Below are 18,494 nucleotides of genomic sequence, written 5' to 3'. Positions count from 1 at the left end.
ACCAGGCTCTTCTCGGCGAGAGGTGGAGTCAGAATTTTAGATTAACCGCCAATCAGCGACGACAGGAAATCGCGGTTTCTTCAATTTTCTGTTTACTTCTCTTGGCAAGAAGAGACCGTTATAAACACAAACAAAATCCGGCTTCAGGTATGCTACTTCACCGAAACTGCTAATTTCACATAGCTAGCAGCAAGTTGTCCAATGCAGACAGTGTTTATCACTCGTCGTGCGTATTCGCCAATAGGGACGTTTATTTAAATATTAACAGTCTTACGTTACTAAACTAACTCTAACTACGTTACGTTTCATTTAAGTGCTGCATTAAAGTAATTAGCCGAAGATGCCGGTGGTGCTGCGAGCCAGAGACAATTCCCGGAGGAGGTCTGCGCGCCTGCATGCTGGACCTTCGTACGTGGAGGTGGGTGCTTTATTGCTAAGCTTTTCCGCCTCCTCTTCCTCCACACTGTAGCCACGTAGCTTGCTCGCTAACGTTAGCTGGCTAACTCCAGAGAGAAGGGAGAGAGAAAGGCTGAGGAGGAGAGCATAGTAAGCAGCTTGCCATTTGCTGCATAGTCATAGTAGCTGCTTCTGTAGCTAGGTAACTATCATTACTTTCAATTGTCTAACCTTGGCTCAGCTAATAAAAGATTGGTCGTCTGTGATCGTGGATGTGAACACTGCGTCCCAGCCGCTCCTAACTTATCGATTCACGAGCAAGGTGAATACATCATGGTGAGTTTTGCTTCATCAAAACACTGGGAGTGCATTTTATGCTAATGTTGACAGTTGACAGAAATATTAAGCTGTTTAATCTATTTATTTTTGTGTTTCTGCTCTCTTTACCATTGTGTGTTGATGAGTCATGACAGCCATTACAGTTTGCTGAAGTTTCTTATCCCAACGTGGAATCCAGTGATTTCGTGATGCTTTATCATGGACCTCTGCTTGCTCGTTACTGATAAGATGAATGATCTGATCCTCCCAGGAGACCGATGAGTCAGACACTGAGTCTATGCAGAGCCAAGTGATGGAGCGAGATGAGAGTCCCCCACCTCGGCTGGAAGACGAAGTTGCTGAGGGGGCAGTTGCTGTAAGTTTTGACTGCACTGGTCTGGCAGAGAGCCTAAACAAAGGAAGCTTTTGTGGACAGATCTGTCTGGGTGTGGAAGACCTCTTATTTATTGTGTTCCCTGGCTTGACAAATGTTAAGTCTCTGTGCCTGCTGCATAATCACCAGGAAACATATTTGCATGCTAGTGCGGAAGTGCCTATATATGCTACTAGGCGTGGAGTGGAACGCCTGTGTAGTGTAGTGAGATGCTTTTGAGCCCCATATAAACGCTATGACATGCCTCAATGAAGCCATATAAGAAAATAGAATATGAAGCAAATTAAACACAGACATTACATCACAGCATTCCATTTGACCTAGCAACACTTTAAAAATACACCAATAATTAGCACCAAAACAAACATTTTTAATTGCCAGCTTTGTTATGTACTGAACTAGTGTTAGGTTATTGCAGGTGTTAGTATTTTCAGTCTCTGTGCTTAGAGGGGTGGTACATAGACCAATTGTTTTCATAGATACAGGAGGAGATATAAAATTAAAAAAAAAGTCCAAGGCAACTCTTCTTATGATTTTAAACAGCCTTTATTCTATCATGGCTTAACATTTTAGTAAAGTTATCTTTTCCTCAGGAGTTGAAGCCCTGTAGTGTTCTGTTGGACCGTCTCAGACCTGAAGAGGATCCTTCAAAACAAGAGCTTGAGGAGAAAGAAGACATGAGCCGCAAAAGTGGGAAGACACCTGTCTCTCGAATCCCTACTTTTCACAGCGGCAAAAAACGGCCCACCGGTGGCAGCCACAACACGGAGCTGCCTCTTTCCAAAAAAGATGCCATCAGCCATGTGGCTCAGCCCCCCGAAAAAGCCGGAGGTGTCGGCGGGGAGGTTCTGAAGTCCAAACTGCCCGGTGTCAGAGAAACGGCACTTCCTCTACCCTCGGTTCGCCTCCCCAAAGTCGGCACTGAAGCCCCTTCTTACTTCAGCAACCCAGAACAAGCCACTGCGTCAGCCCACAGTGCCCTCACAGAAGAGTCTGTGTCTGCGCAGCACCTTCTCATGACCGCCAGCCCCAGGCCGCCCCTCAGAGTGGAGCTAGGGGACTACGCCTTGCAAAAAGAAGCCGTAATCATCACCCGAGTCGAGGAGGACTTCCTCCTCAACTCGACTCTGGACTTCCTCAGCCAGACGCCGCAGGAAGTCGCGGGAGAGAAGAGCGAGGAGAATGAGGTGGAGAGCAGGGTTAGCCTCGCCTGCTCCGGTGATGATGATGTGAGCTTGGAGCCTGAAGAGATCAGGCAGGGTCCGACGGAGGAGGAGAAGCTGAGCCAGGTGAAGGCGATCGTGGATGAAGAGCCCCCGTGGGAGGTGGAGCCCACAAAGTTTGGTCTCATAGCTGAAGAGGAGGAGGATGGCTCATCATCAGACGTTCAGTGTGTAGATGATTCGGCAGATGAAGAGTCTGGTGTCGGGAGTGTCCATGAATCAGAGGAAGTGAAGTTCCATCATTTACAGTATGCAGGCCCGGGGAGCGCTCCGTCAATATCCTCAAGTCTGGTAGACAAAAGTGCTGATACTGAGCAATCAACCTCTCCTGCAGTACCAACGAAGCCAGCCCAAGCTAAATCAGGCCAGTCAGCAAAGGTGAGTTGTGCTTTTCAATTTGGCTAATAGATTCCATTTGGACTGGACGATAATTAAATATTATCGTTTATCGTCTTTCATTGTAATCATATTGTGATGATATAAAGATATTTTAATATTGTGAGTGACACACATTTCTGCTGTCTAAATTGATGATGACAAGCAAATTTTACTTAAAAATAATCACACCTAATATGACCAATTGGTGTTTTTTGAGCTGTAAACTATATGAAACACATGAATGCTGGTATTAATATCGACATTGACATCAAATGTAGATAAAAAGAATCTGCATTTCATGGGTTGAAATGGCTCAACATGTCATCTGCTGTTCAACCCTTAGAATTCATGACATAGTTAGGTACAAAACTGTCATGAATTCTTCTGTTGCTAGGGAACAGTTTGGACCCTAGTTTATATCTCTCTTTGCTGTGGTTGCCAGGATCTCAACCACAGACTTTTAGATTATGCAGTGGGCGGAGTTAGGCTCAGAACAGGGGTGAAGTTACTCTTTAACATGATTTTGCATACATGAACCATTGTGATATACTGATATTGAAAAAAATCCTTAATGATTATTATTATTATTATTATTATATTGATTTCAACCATATCGTCCATTCATGTCTAGGATAGTGGTTTCTTTCACTTGGCCTTGTAGCAGTCTAACAAAGTCAGTCAGTCAGTAACTCAGTCAGTCAGTAATAAAGTCAGTCAGTCAGTAACTCAGTCAGTCAGTAACACAGTCAGTCAGTCTGTCAGTCAGTAACAAAGTCAGTCATATACTGTAAAATGGAATTCAACCACACCCTGCTCTGGTGCTCTGTAATAGCTATGGAATGCAATACAATCCAGTCTCTTGTCAAGTTGTGGCGATGGCCCTTCCCCATCTCTTGATGAGGCCATAACATCAGTTCTACTTCTGTATTTGGCAGAACTCGGGGTGCTCCAGTTTCACCCTCTTCTGCCTCCTGCCCACCACCTTGCTGCTGTTCGGAGGGCTTGGTCAGCACGTCTGGCACTACGGCCTCCCTATGTCCCTGGCCCACCTCATGGCTCAGCTGGAGCTGCACTGGTTGGAGGGCTGTGGCCTACTACCAGAGCCTTGTAGCTCAGATTGTCGGTGAGAAAATAGTAACAAAGTGTCACTAAATCCAACCTGCTTTCGTCTTTAGTGTCCATGTTATTAGGAGTGGTTTTTCACGAGAGGTGATTTTCACCACAGCGCTGGACCAGCGGTCCCGCCGGGGTCATGAGATGGAAAAGTCAGCATAGTCAGTCAGTCACTCACTCATGGACATTTAGTGGGAAAATGGCCTCAGGATAGGAAGGTGGTAGTAAGTCAGGATTCCAGGGGTGGGTAGGATTAGTGGCTATGGGGCTTTGGGGGTGGGGGGTGGGGGCATGGGGATAGGAAGGTGCTAGAGCAGAGGTGCACAAATTCTTTCCAATGAAGGGCCAAAAAATAATCTGGATGGAGGGCCATGGGCCAAAATGAACGCTGCAGTGGTGTAAAAGGTTTGCACTTGTTATCCTGAACAGAGTCCTTTTTATTCTATTGGAAGAAAAAAAAAATCCCCAAACTATTTCTCAGGATTTTACTTTTGAGAAATTGGGAGGTAGAATATCTAAGCAAAACTAACCCTTTCTCTGAAAAACCACATGCGGTAATACATTCTAAACCATTTCCTGTTTCATAGCAATATTATATGGTAGGAGTTGAATATGATCTGGGGGGGGGGAATAAGCTTTTCAGGCTGACTGTGTTTCACTAGCATTGTTAGCAGGCGCTAATAATTTGTATTTCATACTTCTAACATTCCAATAACTGAAACACTGATGCAGTGTCACTTGCTGGGTGTGTCACTTACACACTGACACACTTTGTCAACACCCTACTTTACATTCATTGAGTTACAGCAGTACAACCACACAGTCTACAGTCGGGAGGTTGAGTTTCCTTGCTGCTAGTGGTGAGGAAGGGGAGAGTTTAGTCATTCACTTTCCCTGCCAAGATTTTCCCAGACACTCCTCGATGTCAGTCTTTTGGTGTTTCCTACCCAAAGGTGTGTCATGTGTGACATGAAATCATACACATTTAAGAGGCTAAATATTATGTTTTTTTTAATTAAAGAGTGGAATTTGCCACTGGTACACAAAGGTTGTGGTGACGTCAGTACTCCCAGTCAGAGGTTGCGTTAGGTTAGACTTTCTCATTGTCTGTAGGGTCGTAAACATTCTGTCATAATCTATTATTGCCTGTGTTAAAATGACAGACAGCCTTCAGATTTTTCTGTCATTGTGTAAAAAAAATGTAAAAGAGGGAACCTATTCGGTAACGCGACCACTGCGACCAGTTCATGTTAAAGGGACAGCTCACCCTAAAATCCAAAATACATATTTTTCCTCTAACCTGTAGTGCTATTAAAGCTATTTATCCATCTCTAGATGGTTTTGGTGTGAGTTGCCTGAGTTTTGGAGATATCCGGCGTAGAATTTTCTGCCTTCTCTTGAATTGGAACTGGATGGCACCCGGCTTGTGGCAAACTATTTTCTTTCGATCAGACTACTGACACCCACTAGCTGCTAGCTAGTTCCAGTGTAGGAAATGTAAAATAGATTTAGCGGGCACCTTTTGCCCCCACTGTCTAAAAACTGGGGGCATTTACAAAATGTTGGGGGCACTTAAAAAAATAGTAATTCGTGCATAAAGTTGCTAAAGCGTATAGTGTAAACAACAACAACAGTGAGTGCGTTCTTCGTCATTGTCTTCTGGCAACCGATGGCAATTAAATGAATTGAATGAAAATTAAATTATCAAAATGTTTTTAGGGGCATTCTGAGATTTCTTGGGGGCATTTTTGCCCTGGCCCCTGACTAAATTCCTACACTGGCTAGTTCCTACATGACACTGCAGCTAGCAGCTAGTGGGTGTAGTTCGGATGAAGGAAAATAGTTCCCACATAAAACCGCTCACAACCAGGTCTGTGGATTATCTTGAGTAACCGGATCATGATTTCTGGAAAGATACATTGTTCTTGAGTTTTTCAAATGTATTTTGGTGGAAACTCTCTCTCTCTCTCTCCTGTTTAGAGTGCATCTGGTGGAGAGCATCCCAGAGGGTCTTGACCCATCTGCATTCTCGTCCCTGCCGAACATCTCAGACAGCTGGCTCAGTCTGCTGGGCAAGGCCAACAGCTCGGTCCACATCGCTGCTTTCTACTTCACGCTCCGAGCCGCAGAGCCCACCGACTCTCAGGTCAGTGACTTGGTCTTAGAGTCACTGACTCTCAGGTCAGTGAATTGGTCTTAGAGTCACTGACTCTCAGGTCAGTGAATTGGTCTTAGAGTCACTGACTCTCAGGTCAGTGAATTGGTCTTAGAGTCACTGACTCTCAGGTCAGTGACTTGGTCTTAGAGTCACTAACTCTCAGGTCTGTGACTTGGTCTTAGAATCACTGACTCTCAGGTCTGTGACTTGGTCTTAGAGTCACTGACTCTCAGGTCAGTGATTTGGTCTTAGCATCACTGATTCTCAGGCCAGTGACTTGGTCTTAGAGTCACTTGACCTGAATCCCAGTACGTTATAAACACCTCATACAGTATGTGTGATATGACTCCTACACGTTTTGCAGGGAAGGAAGGTCTTTGAGCAGCTGATGGGACTTGAATCCAAAGGTGTGAGACTTCAGATTGCTGTCAACGCTCCCCAGAGCTCAACTCAAGACACAGCAGAACTGGCTGCCACAGGTACAATGTACTGTAACATTATTCACATTCAGATTCTTTTATTTTACACACTTGACAGGGTGATACAGTACATCAAGTGTAAACAAACACAACATTATGCTCTTACTGTTGTGTGTGACCCAAAGTACAGCTGCACTAGGATTATCAGCCTGAATCACTAAGGGAGGCTGCATCATCCCCACTTTTTAGAACCTGTATCATCGCAGTATGTTCCCAAATGGCATTCTGGCATCAGTGTGGAGATTTCTCCACCCACAGTAAGAGACAAATTGACCTTGAGAGCAACCCAGAGGTTCATTGCTGATCATGTATGTGTTTCTTCTCAGGGGCAGAGATCCGAGAGGTTGATCTCCAGTCCGTGACCGGTGGTATCATCCACACCAAGCTATGGGTGGTGGATCAAAAGCACCTCTATGTGGGGAGCGCCAACATGGACTGGCGCTCTCTAAGCCAGGTATGGTCTAAGCCAGGCTAAGCAGTGATCACGCTTAGAGTGTTTGTGAGAATGTTGTCTGGTTGTTCATAGTCTAGATTAAAGGCAAAAGCCGCTTGAACATTTGTGATCAGAGCAGCTAAATAGACAGCAGTGTCTGTTTTCACTTTGTGCACTTGGCTGTCATGGAATTGTTGGGTGAACTGTCAAGCCAAGTGTCAAGTATTTTTTTATTTTTATGATAATATCACTCTTACATTAGGGTAGTTCTGTATCAACTGAATGGAGTCAGCACTCAGTTTTTTTTTTATCTTTGTTTTTCTTTGTTATAGTATTTATAGTACTTTGCATAATATTCCATCCAAATATATCAAAGTATGCAAATGCAAAGGAAAGCAGATACATTTATGCAAGGATTTAGAATACCCATAATGCAAAATTTGTGTTTATGTCATTATACTTGTGTGTATTCATACTTGATCTTTAGGCTGTAGTTATACAATTTGAAGATTTTCCCTTAAAAATTATTCTCATTTCACCTCTTTTTACAGTTATATCTGATATCAAGACATTTAGGCTATACCCAAATGGTGGGTTTTGTGTCAGAATGCTGAAGCACTGATGAAAATATGAAGCTGTGACTGAATGAATACGGCCTCTGGTGTTTGCTTGACCCAGGTGAAGGAGGTTGGGCTGTCGGTGGAGGACTGCAGCTGCCTGGCTCGGGACGCGTCTCGAGTCTTTGGGGTGTACTGGAACATTGGCGGTGGGGTGAATGGTTCCCTGCCCCCTTACTGGCCTGCCCGCCTCTCTGCCCTGTCCAGTTCCGAACAGCCCCTCCAGCTCAAGTTCAACGGAGTGCCCGCACACGTCTACCTGTCTGTAAGTTTTTGTTTTAGTTTTTTGTTTTTCAGGTGGAAAATCAGCCTAGTCATGCAGATCTATATTTTGATTGTGATTTATGGCATTAAAAAGTTCTTGGCATTTTCCCTATTCGGATTTGTGAACAACTTGCACGAAACCGTTTAAAATTCACTTCCCTGAACCTGATCTGAAGGTATTTACCGTAGTTGTGATGCAATCTCCCCAGTTCCTCCTGTGATCCTGTGTGTCTGGTTTCAGAGCGCCCCTCCACAGATTTCAGCCCGCGGCCGCACAGACGACCTCACCGCCATCCTCTCTGTCATCGCTGACGCCCACAAGTTCATACACATCTCTGTTATGGACTATCTTCCTCTGTCTCAGTACACACAGCCACCCAGGTGACCGGCTACACTCAACTCCCACTTCCACTGTTTACTACCACATTCTTATGTATATTCACTGTTATTCTTACAGATTAATTTGTGTCAGAACAGTTGGAGACACACACACACACACACACACACACACACACACACATACATACATACATACATGCATACATACATACACACATACATACATACATACACACACACATACATACAGTACATACATACATACATACTGGGAGGAACTGTTGGAGGAATGGTCTTTAACCATTTTCTTGTTGGTTACTAACAAATATTTTAATAGATATGTCACCTCCTGCCAGTATGTCTGAATGTCTGGGCACTGTGGCTCCAAAAGATATGGAAATGATCTGCCAGCTGTTCTCCGCAATTTCTCCACCTGTCTGTACACGTTTCAGCTTAGGGGTTAGCCTACCAAAGGCTTTGGTACAATAAGTAAGGGATAATCAACTCTTAGGTGTGCACTAAACGATTTTAATGTATGACGTGGAGGCGAAGTGCATTAAACGGTTTTAACGCACACCTGCAGGCCAATCAGAAAGGAGCATTCACCCAGATGATGTTAGAAAGTGTTGCTGCAGGCCAATCAGAAAGGAGCATTCACCCAGACCATGTTATAAAGTGTGTTGCTTCTTGCCGTCAGGCTGTGGCCTGCCATCGACTCGGCCCTGCGTGCTGCAGCCTGCACCAGAGGAGTGGAGGTCCAGCTCTTGGTCAGCTGCTGGCAGCACTCGCCAGCCGCCATGTTCGTCTTCCTGCAGTCCCTGCTGGTGCTCAACAGGCCTCCACTCAAATGTGACATCAACGCGGTGTGTTGGCTCTTTTATTGTCTGAAGATGTGATGTCTCTGGAGTGTTGGCATGAACAATTCTTTTTAAAGGGCGAGACCGCACACTCTGGCTCAGATGCAAAAGATTTAATGAGCAGACAACGTTTCGGCCTGGTGACCTTTGTCAAGTCAGTCAGACTTGAAAAACACAGCCTAAGTAGGAGAGACACTTTGCCGCCACATCAACACAGCACACTTAGTTTTTTTTATAAATGTTAATACATAGACTCTGTGAATTCCTATTTGTTAATTGCTATTAATAGTGACATGTTCCGATTCCACAGACAACAAAATGACTGGAACTGTAAGAAGTTGATTCTGATTGGTGATGATCTTTCTTTTCACTGTGCTAACCTCAGCCTTTTTCTGTGTTTGTGCAGAAAGTCTTTGTGGTGCCTTCAACACCGGAGCAGAGCAAGATTCCGTTTGCACGAGTCAATCACGCAAAGTACATGGTGACCGACCGAGTCGTCTATATAGGTACGCTGTCACTATACATACACACTACAAAACAAATACTAAATAAGTTCACTTTGTCATTTCATAATCCTGTTACTAGTCGACCTGCAAATTAGTACCCAGAACTAACGTGTGTGTGTGTGTGTGTGTGTGTGTGTGTGTGTGTGTGTGTGTGTGTGTGTGTGTGTGTGGGGGGGGGGGGCTCTGTCCACAGGGACGTCGAACTGGTCAGAGAACTACTTCACCCAGACGGCCGGTGTGGGCATGGTGGTGAACCAGACAGGCTCTGCGGTTGGCAAAGGCCAGTCAACCCTGCAGAGCCAAGTCCAGCAGCTCTTCCTCCGAGACTGGAGCTCGCAGTACGCCCACACTCTCTCCGACAGCGACGTGGACGTCTGCCCTCACCACCGGCACTGAAGCTCTTTGTTTACTAGAACATCTCATATCTGCCCTCACCACCGGCACTAAAGCTCTATGTTTACTAGAACATCTCATATCTGCCCTCACCACCGGCACTAAAGCTCTATGTTTACTAGAACATCTCATATCTGCCCTCACCACCGGCACTAAAGCTCTATGTTTACTAGAACATCTCATATCTGCCCTCACCACCGGCACTAAAGCTCTATGTTTACTAGAGCATCTCATATCTGCCCTCACCACCGGCACTAAAGCTCTATGTTTACTAGAACATCTCATATCTGCCCTCACCACCGGCACTAAAGCTCTATGTTTACTAGAGCATCTCATATCTGCCCTCACCACCGGCACTAAAGCTCTATGTTTACTAGAGCATCTCATATCTGCCCTCACCACCGGCACTAAAGCTCTATGTTTACTAGAGCATCTCATATCTGCCCTCACCACCGGCACTAAAGCTCTATGTTTACTAGAACATCTCATATCTGCCCTCACCACCGGCACTAAAGCTCTATGTTTACTAGAGCATCTCATATCTGCCCTCACCACCGGCACTAAAGCTCTATGTTTACTAGAACATCTCATATCTGCCCTCACCACCGGCACTAAAGCTCTATGTTTACTAGAGCATCTCATATCTGCCCTCACCACCGGCACTAAAGCTCTATGTTTACTAGAGCATCTCATATCTGCCCTCACCACCGGCACTAAAGCTCTATGTTTACTAGAACATCTCATATCTGCCCTCACCACCGGCACTAAAGCTCTATGTTTACTAGAGCATCTCATATCTGCCCTCACCACCGGCACTAAAGCTCTATGTTTACTAGAACATCTCATATCTGCCCTCACCACCGGCACTAAAGCTCTATGTTTACTAGAGCATCTCATATGGCAGCAACCACTTGAACTTGATTTGCTCGCACGCTGAAATAAGCTTCCTATACTGCAGTGGTTTCCAAACTGGGGTACGCATACCCCTAGAATCGTGAAAATGAAACTATAAAATAAATCTGCTCAGGAGGCACTAATTGCAACTCTTTCACTCAATTTCTTATTTTGTAATGTTCCATACTTCCAAAGGTGTATTATCATGCATTCATTGCATCATATGCTATAGTTTTCTGTTGCAGTTTCCCAAGCAAAATTTTGTAGTCAGGTAAAGGGGGTACTAAAGGCAAAAAAGTTTGAGAACCACTGCTATACTGCATTTTTTTTCTTGATTGCCCTGTGCTAAGGCTATGGCTGTTTTACTGTATATATTTGTGTTTTTATATTGGGCAGAGTTTGCGTACGTCTTTAAAATCTTGCTGTTCTGTTTGGACAATCTTATGCTGAGAATGACTGGCATTTGAAATGACTGGCATTTGAGTCGAGGCATGTGCAACCAATAATGGAGAAATACCATGTACAATTTGACAAATACTGTTTCATGCCTGGAGCATTCTGTATATTGGCCTCAAAATGTCTGTGCCAAGCTTTATCAGTCTCTGGTGTAGGAAATAAAACATTTACGAAGGTGTACATAACTCTATGGCTCTGTTTACACTGTCGAAATTGAAACCATCAAAGTGATGTCAGCCCTTCAGTACCAGATTCTTTTAATTCCCAGGTAGGCTAAATGGAGTGATTATTAATGGTTGGTTATCATCAGGTTCTTTTGAAGGTACTGAAATCAATAGGGGTGCTATGAAAGGAGTAGCTGTAATGTGCAGCCAAACAAAGACTGAGACATTGCTGATTTTTTGAAAAGGGGTTGATATGGATTTTTAAATAACATAGCTTTGTTCTCATACTGACTCAAACATATGACTGTCCACTGACTCGAGTTGAGTGATTTTTCCACAAAGCATATTATGTACTATATATATATATACACACGCACACATACATAAGGGCCTGTTAACTGCAGTGGTTGGCCTAGCCTTATTGACAGTATACTGTATTGTCCTATTCTGAGAGCTCTGTGGAGGGGCTGAAGTGAAGAGGTCCCTTCATTTTTATATTCCTTTATTTTCAGAGTTAAAACTTGAAATGACGTACTACCTAAAGCAACCACTTGGCAGCAGAAAAACGATATCAGTCATCCACAAATGCATGAGAATCATGTGGCAAACATCTATTTAAAAAGTAAAATCATGATTTGATCATATCCAACAAAATATTTAAATAAAAAGCAAAGAGTCTAGATGGGAAATCAGAAAAACTGGAAATGACGTTACATTTAGGTCCTTTTGTTGCCGATCATTTCCCCCCACATCACTGAAAATATCACAGTGGCAGTTACAGATGATGTCATTTCACTCCTGGCTATAGAGTATGTGAGAAGGCAGTGATGTGTCAAACTATCCATCCATCTCTGCTTCAGGAATGTAGACAAAGGGACAATGGGAGGTGAATGAAGACAGACGCAGTTCCACTCATGGAGTCAAACAGAAACAACTGGAAAATGGTGGCGTCTCGTCTCTATTATAGGCCTCAGCCTGTAACGACAGCCAACCCATGCTGTTCCCATCCATGGGAAGAAGGCTTGAAGAAGAGGGAGAGAACATCGACCAGTGTTGCCAGAAGAGGAGGGAGGGACCGTCGACCAGTAGGGCTGCCACTAACAATTATTTTCATAATCGATTATTTTCTCGATTAATCGATTAGTTGTTTGCTCTATTAAATGTCAGAAAATGGTAGCAAATGACGATCAGTGTTTCCCAAAGTCCAAGATGCCGCCCTCAAATGTCTTGTTTTGTCCACAACTCAAAGATAATATCAGTTTACTGTCATACAGGAGTAAAGAAACCAGAAAATATTCACATTTAAGAAGCTGGAATCAGAGAATTTAGACCTTTTCTCTTAAAATTGTACTCAAAGCGATTAATCGATTATCAAAATAGTTGTCGATTAATTTTCTGTCGATCGACTAATCGATTAATCGTGGCAGCTCTATCGACCAGTGTTGCCAGATTGGCTGGTTTTCTGTCAATTGGACTGTTTTGGGTTCCATAGCTTGTTTTCAGGTGACGTCACATCAAGGGGTGAGACCATTAACTGTATAATGGATATGAGGTGCAGATTATGCTGGAGGGCAACCAGCAGCAGGCTACATAGGAAGCGATAGGAAAGCACTAGCAAAATGTCTATGGTTTGCACTGTTACTGGAAAAAATGGCTTCCCTTCATTGTATATGAATCATGTCCTATATGTTTTGCAATCTTCTGGCGATACCTGCAGCGTGGAGTGGCATCCAACCCCCTTGCATACTTGCTTTCCTCCATTCTCCATAGCTCCATCTGGCTTGGGTGTGTTTACAGAGCTGTTTCCATAGAGCTGCATTTATTTGGGCGGTTTTTTGTGTGTTTTGGCGAGTTTTGAACAATATTTGGGATGGAAGCCATTAGCGGTATCTGGCAACACTGGCGTGGACTTTGCTTCCCGTCTTCACTCCATGGAGAGCTGCACACTCTCCGTCTGGCCCTGCTGCTGGTCGAACTTCCTGGCTACGAAACAAGACAGAGGAGGGAGCAGAACCGTTTCATTGACCTCAAAATGGTCAAGGACAACACGATGTGTGACACAGACACTGATGACACTTAATGATGCCTGCCTAAAACAGACACATTACAACTCCAAGCAGATCTCAAAACAGTATAACAGTTCAGACTTTCTTCATCATACCAAACAACAAATAGTAAACATTTTTACAGGTGCTCACACAGCCACTACTGTTTGTTTTAAATTGGCATTTTAGTAATATATAACCTTTATAAACCTCTATTGGTAATCAGTAGGAATTACAACATCAATATAAGTTGTCTCTAGTCATAGCATGATTATCATGATGTTAGATGCATTTCCTATCAATATGATTGATTACAATGCAATCACCTGTTCATTTATTATAGTCATATCTAAGGGTGTCACGATATTTCGTCACATTTTTTTTTTTTTTTTTGCTCCTGAATAATAATAGAACAAATTTAGCAGAATCAACACGCATGAGTGAGGGGGTAGACTACTACTGGCATGGCAAAACAGCTCAAGGGGTACATAAGATTACATAAGTTTAGGGACCATTGAGCATGAGTTATTTAAGAAATAGATTGTATACTTTATTTTTCTTTCACCATGCAACAAACATTTAGTTTGTGACAGTGTGACACATTCTATTGCAAGAGAAGCATTATCTTCCATGTTGTTTTCTAGTTATTATAATAACAATTTCCAAAAACAGCATTTGTTTTGTATTTTGTGTATTTCAAATGAAAGACTATTTTTCCAGTATTTTCCCAGGGCTCCCTTGAAAAGATGTTTCGATTTCAACGGGACTCACATGGTTAAATAAATGATAAATAAATACATAAAAATTATTTACTTTTGTTAAAAGAAATATTGTTAACACATTGACTGCCAGCCATTTTTTTTTTTACTGTAGGTAGCTTCTGCCAGGCCTTTTTTTGAGGATTCTGGCTCATTTTACAAGAGCCGAGCATAATTTTCTGGTTGGACTTTGTGAACACAAAGTTCAGAAAAGTACTAATAGAATGTGTGCTTTCTCTGTCTAAAAGAGTTAGTTTGTAGTTATGTAGATATTAGCCGTTGAGTACAGCATGGTTTCAGCGTCTGGAAATTTATTCAGAGATAAATGGCTTTTTGTGAAATTCGATAGAAAAGTCACTTTAACCATTCATTTTTGGCATCAGTAAGACCGTCAGACATTCTAAACAATAGTTTTGAACAGTAATTTCCTCCATAACAGCAGGAAACACCCCTCTCATTCAAACTCCTCCCTCCGTGTGTCTTCTCCTCCTTCCTCCTGGCTCTACAGCGGGCGTGTCAGAAGCGCGTTGCTGCTGCCTGCCTGCCTGCCTGCCTGCCTGCGTGCCTGCCTGCCTGCTTGCCTGCGTGCGGACGCTCCTTGTGCGAGTCAAGATGGGCCGGGGAATGCGTGGGCGATGGGCAGATGTTGATTCTGGCCTTTCTGAGGTGTTTCAAAGTGTGTTTCACCTATAATCTATTTTGCAAATCGCTCTCCGCTCTCTGTGTGCTGCTGCCTGCGCGGTCGCTCTCGGGCAAGACAAGTCTGGATTACTGTAAAATCGCCTCGCCATTTCCTTGAATGGCTTGCTCCCGCGGCAGTTTTTTCTTTGATTTCGCTCGTCTGGGGGAGCACTGTCAACACTTAGTGGGTCGGTAAAATAGATTATACACATTCAATACCTCCAATAATTGTATAGGAGACGTAAAAGGGATTGATCAACGCCCCACCGTCAAAAAAAAAAAAACGGTTGGATTCTGCTTGACGTATCAATACGTCGTTGGCAGTTAACGTGTTAAAATATCGTTATCATGAACCCAATATCGTGTATCGTATCGTGAAATTAGTGTATCGTGACACCCCTAGTCATATCCTATGCTCCAGAGTACAAAAAGATGCACAGGTAAATTCTAGATGAAAATCTCTATGTAGGTTAGGTTCTGTGTTGCAGTCAGCAGGCATGTGCACAGATGGAGCCCAGGTGGTGGCCAGACACCTGCCCTTTTGGCCTCTGACTAGATAAGTGCCCTTTTTGCAAAATATTTTTTTCTTCCTATTTATATAGAGAGCCAAAGCCACGCCCCTTCCGGGAGGGCCCTATATGAAGCAGCGTAGGAAAAAATCCAATCATGACAATAATTTTTTGATCCCGTTTGAAATGTGCCATGACGTACACACATATGTTTGTCAATTTCAAAGATAACTTTGCAAGTCAAGAAAGTCACAGTCTGTCGTAAGACTGTTGCACTATTAAGTTATAAATTAGAACGACTACACACAACCAGTCGTGTAAGTGACATAACTCTCTCTCCGACCAGACGCTTCAGACAACTTATATTGTGCGAGACGAGAGATGTAGTTCATTGAGCGGTTTCATACAAAACTAAATGTTACGTTTCAGTTCGGTTACGTTTGGGCGTCCGGTTAGTGTAGCGGTAGATTCCCTGCCTACCAACATGAGGTAGGTGGGCAACGGCATTACCCCGGCTTGGTCAGGAGTCCATACAGACCCTTCTCACGGGGCCATTTTTTGTGTCGAAAAGGCAGGGTAAACACAGGTGCAAGCAAAACACTAATGAGGGTTTCCAACTTCCATGATTGGAATTTGGAAACCCTCATTAGTGTTTTGCTTGCACCTGTGTTATGTTATGCGGTCTCTCCTGTTTCTAAATATATCTGTACCGTTTGGTTTGAACCATTAAAACTATTTTTATACGCATTTTACGAAATGTGCATGGGAAAATAAATGGCGGATGAAAATCTCTGGTACAGTGCTGAAGCAGGAAGTAGGCGGTCACTTTGTCTCTCTATAGTGTGATCCTCCCACGTGCTATGTCCTGCCAGTGAAGCTCCCCGCTGTCAGGTGAAAAGAAGCGGCTGGCAACTGCCATTTTGTTGGAGGAAGCATGGTGCTAGTCTACAGCTCTCCCAAGATCGGCAGAGGGGGTGGTGCAGCGACTGGGGTAGCAAGGGGAAATTGGCCAAGTACAATTGGGGAGAAAATGGGGAAAAGATCAGAAAAAAGGTGGCTTTCTTGACATGCAAGATTAGCTTTGAATTGAGGAAAAATCACGTGTAGCCTACTTCATGGCATAATTCATCTGGATCAAAAAAAAATTGTATGTCGCCGTTCACCAACACAAATTTTTTCTGATGACTGTGACTGTGACACTCACCCAGAGAGTACATCTCCAGCTGCTGCCTCAGGCGGACCTTCTGCAGACTGTCATAGAAGTTGGGCTCCGGGCTGCTGCCGACGGTGGGAGGCAGAGTGAAGATACGCATGATCTTCCTCTTGTTTCTGAATATGAGATACAGACAAAGATAATAAACTATATTTCAAGCGGTTGAAAATAAAAATTAAATCAATAAATAAACTACAATCCTATAATTTGCTGGACAGAGGATTTCAATTAGCCTAATATTTAACCCCCCAAGAAAAACATATAAAAAGACAGACCCTAATGATACACATTGCAACTGGTCGCGAATGTATCGAATGTATGCCGATGTTTCCCTAAGCCTGCCTAACACAATTCTTAAAAACATTAAGTTATGTCATACAACATAAGCGCATTTGCCTGTAAGCAAAGGAAACATTAACGTTACAATGCCAGATTTTTGAATGGAGATCGGCCGGACCATCTTTTGTTATGGTCTGTTTACGAGAGAAACGGCGAAGGAAGGCAGGGTGTGAGGTAGGGAGACACCACCGTCTTTGCTGTACTGTACTCCATGTCATCTTTATGCAATGTCATCTATGCATAATCTGTAGGATGAATGTCTATTTAAGTGTAGTAAGCGGCCCTTACTTTCTGGCATACATCAGCAGGCCGAAGCTGACCAGGATAACCAGCAGGTAGACGTTGGTGGCCTCGTTCCAGGCTTCGTGCACAGAGTAATCTAAAGACTCGGGCTCGTGACCGCCCATTGCTAGTCAATATGTAGCCTACGAAAGGAATTTGAAAGTAGGCTAATCTAAATTATTCCACACACACAATCAATCAGCCTGTAGGCCTCTCTCTCGTACGTCCGTGGAGGACTCAACAAAAACATAATTCCCATAGATTTACTTCCGGGTTAGTCATTTTGCCTTCAAAATAAAAGCACAATAAAGTGACGTTTTTACAATAAAAAATTAAAGTAGTCATCTAATGAACATAATTGAACACTAAGATGAACCTCTAGTTTAATGTTTGAATGAAAATAGACCAGCAGAACAAATACAAAGGAGACGGTATGTTATTTCTTGAAATGCTTTAGATGCCAAATTTGGGCAAGTATTAAAAAATAATGAAGTTGCTTAAGGCTACTTCTTTATTTAATGGGAAACCTTATTAAAACCTAATTTACCTTGTTTTACAAGGCATAAGACATCTAAGCACAGGGTGCGTGCAGAAAACATTTGACACCTGCATAGCACTAGAGTAGCTATGGGGTTCTTGGAAGACATCAAGAAAATAGATTTACAAGTATAGGCGATAGCCATTATGCAAAATGGATGATGTGGTCTTGTGAAAAGTAGGTAGGCTAGTTCTGCAGATATAGCTTGTGAAATGTCTGCATGGCTGCACGAATGAGACACACTCAGACCAGTGAAATAATAAGCCAATAATAAAAAATAAACTTTAATTATTTTATTTTTTTAATTCAACTGTTGTTGCAAATGAAATGTAATACATAAAGTGCATACATGTAGAAGCCAGATGTGTATGTACAACACACAAAATGCTCAAATTCATGCTTGCCGTGCTCTCCAGTCTCCACTGAAAGGCCATTGAAACAAGCAGATTTCAAAAATATATAACAAATCAAAAGTCATTCGTTGTAATGTTTTTGTTTGTTTTTTGTCTCCTATTTTGTTTTTGTTTGTTTGTTTTTCTTCTTTCTCTTTTCTGTCTTTCAGTTTGAATTTGTTTTTTTGTTTTGTGTGTGTTTTTTTGTGTTTTGTGTGTGTGTGTGTGTGTGTGTGTGTGTGTGTGTGTGTGTGTGTGTGTGTGTGTGTGTGTGTGTGTGTGTGTGTGTGTGTGTGTTTTTTTACCATTTAAATCCAAAATCTGTATAATCAACTGGATATGGGACTAAGTTTAC

General features: G+C 43.0%; 2 protein-coding genes across 2 annotated transcripts; one reads left to right on the top strand and one right to left on the bottom strand.

Annotated features, from left to right (window-relative positions):
• Positions 1 to 303: 303 nt before the first annotated feature.
• pld7 (phospholipase D family, member 7) lies at positions 304 to 10,001 on the top strand. The gene is made up of 12 exons (XM_083651806.1): positions 304 to 418; positions 986 to 1,090; positions 1,702 to 2,709; positions 3,645 to 3,832; positions 5,803 to 5,968; positions 6,345 to 6,459; positions 6,786 to 6,913; positions 7,571 to 7,774; positions 8,015 to 8,154; positions 8,810 to 8,975; positions 9,376 to 9,475; positions 9,669 to 10,001. The coding sequence occupies exons 1-12, from the start codon at positions 341 to 343 to the stop codon at positions 9,869 to 9,871; spliced, it is 2,601 nt and encodes an 866-aa protein (XP_083507932.1). The 5' UTR covers positions 304 to 340; the 3' UTR covers positions 9,872 to 10,001.
• Positions 10,002 to 11,879: 1,878 nt separating this feature from the next.
• On the bottom strand, positions 11,880 to 17,434 carry smim19 (small integral membrane protein 19). Its single transcript, XM_083651988.1, has 3 exons — positions 17,216 to 17,434; positions 16,580 to 16,704; positions 11,880 to 13,365 (listed from the first exon to the last, which is right to left on the bottom strand). Exons 1-3 carry the CDS (start codon positions 17,332 to 17,334, stop codon positions 13,307 to 13,309), a joined length of 303 nt encoding a protein of 100 aa, XP_083508114.1. The 5' UTR covers positions 17,335 to 17,434; the 3' UTR covers positions 11,880 to 13,306.
• Between the last annotated feature and the right edge of the window lie 1,060 nt (positions 17,435 to 18,494).

This window comes from Poromitra crassiceps (genome assembly GCF_964638095.1).
Source record: "Poromitra crassiceps genome assembly, chromosome: 15".
NCBI classification, from domain to species: Eukaryota; Metazoa; Chordata; class Actinopteri; order Beryciformes; family Melamphaidae; genus Poromitra; species Poromitra crassiceps.
This window is presented reverse-complemented; position numbering and strand designations above follow the sequence as displayed.

Excerpts from the sequence above, each read along its gene's own strand:
- smim19 (XM_083651988.1), bottom strand. The coding sequence starts at position 17,334 with ATGGGCGGTCACGAGCCCGAGTCTTTAGATTACTCTGTGCACGAAGCC. Across the intron at positions 16,705-17,215 it reads CTGCTGATGTATGCCAGAAA|AAACAAGAGGAAGATCATGC; the intron begins GTAAGGGCCGCT and ends TCTCATATTCAG. Across the intron at positions 13,366-16,579 it reads GCTGGAGATGTACTCTCTGG|CCAGGAAGTTCGACCAGCAG; the intron begins GTGAGTGTCACA and ends CTTGTTTCGTAG.
- pld7 (XM_083651806.1), top strand. The coding sequence starts at position 341 with ATGCCGGTGGTGCTGCGAGCCAGAGACAATTCCCGGAGGAGGTCTGCG. Across the intron at positions 2,710-3,644 it reads AATCAGGCCAGTCAGCAAAG|AACTCGGGGTGCTCCAGTTT; the intron begins GTGAGTTGTGCT and ends TGTATTTGGCAG. Across the intron at positions 5,969-6,344 it reads CAGAGCCCACCGACTCTCAG|GGAAGGAAGGTCTTTGAGCA; the intron begins GTCAGTGACTTG and ends CACGTTTTGCAG.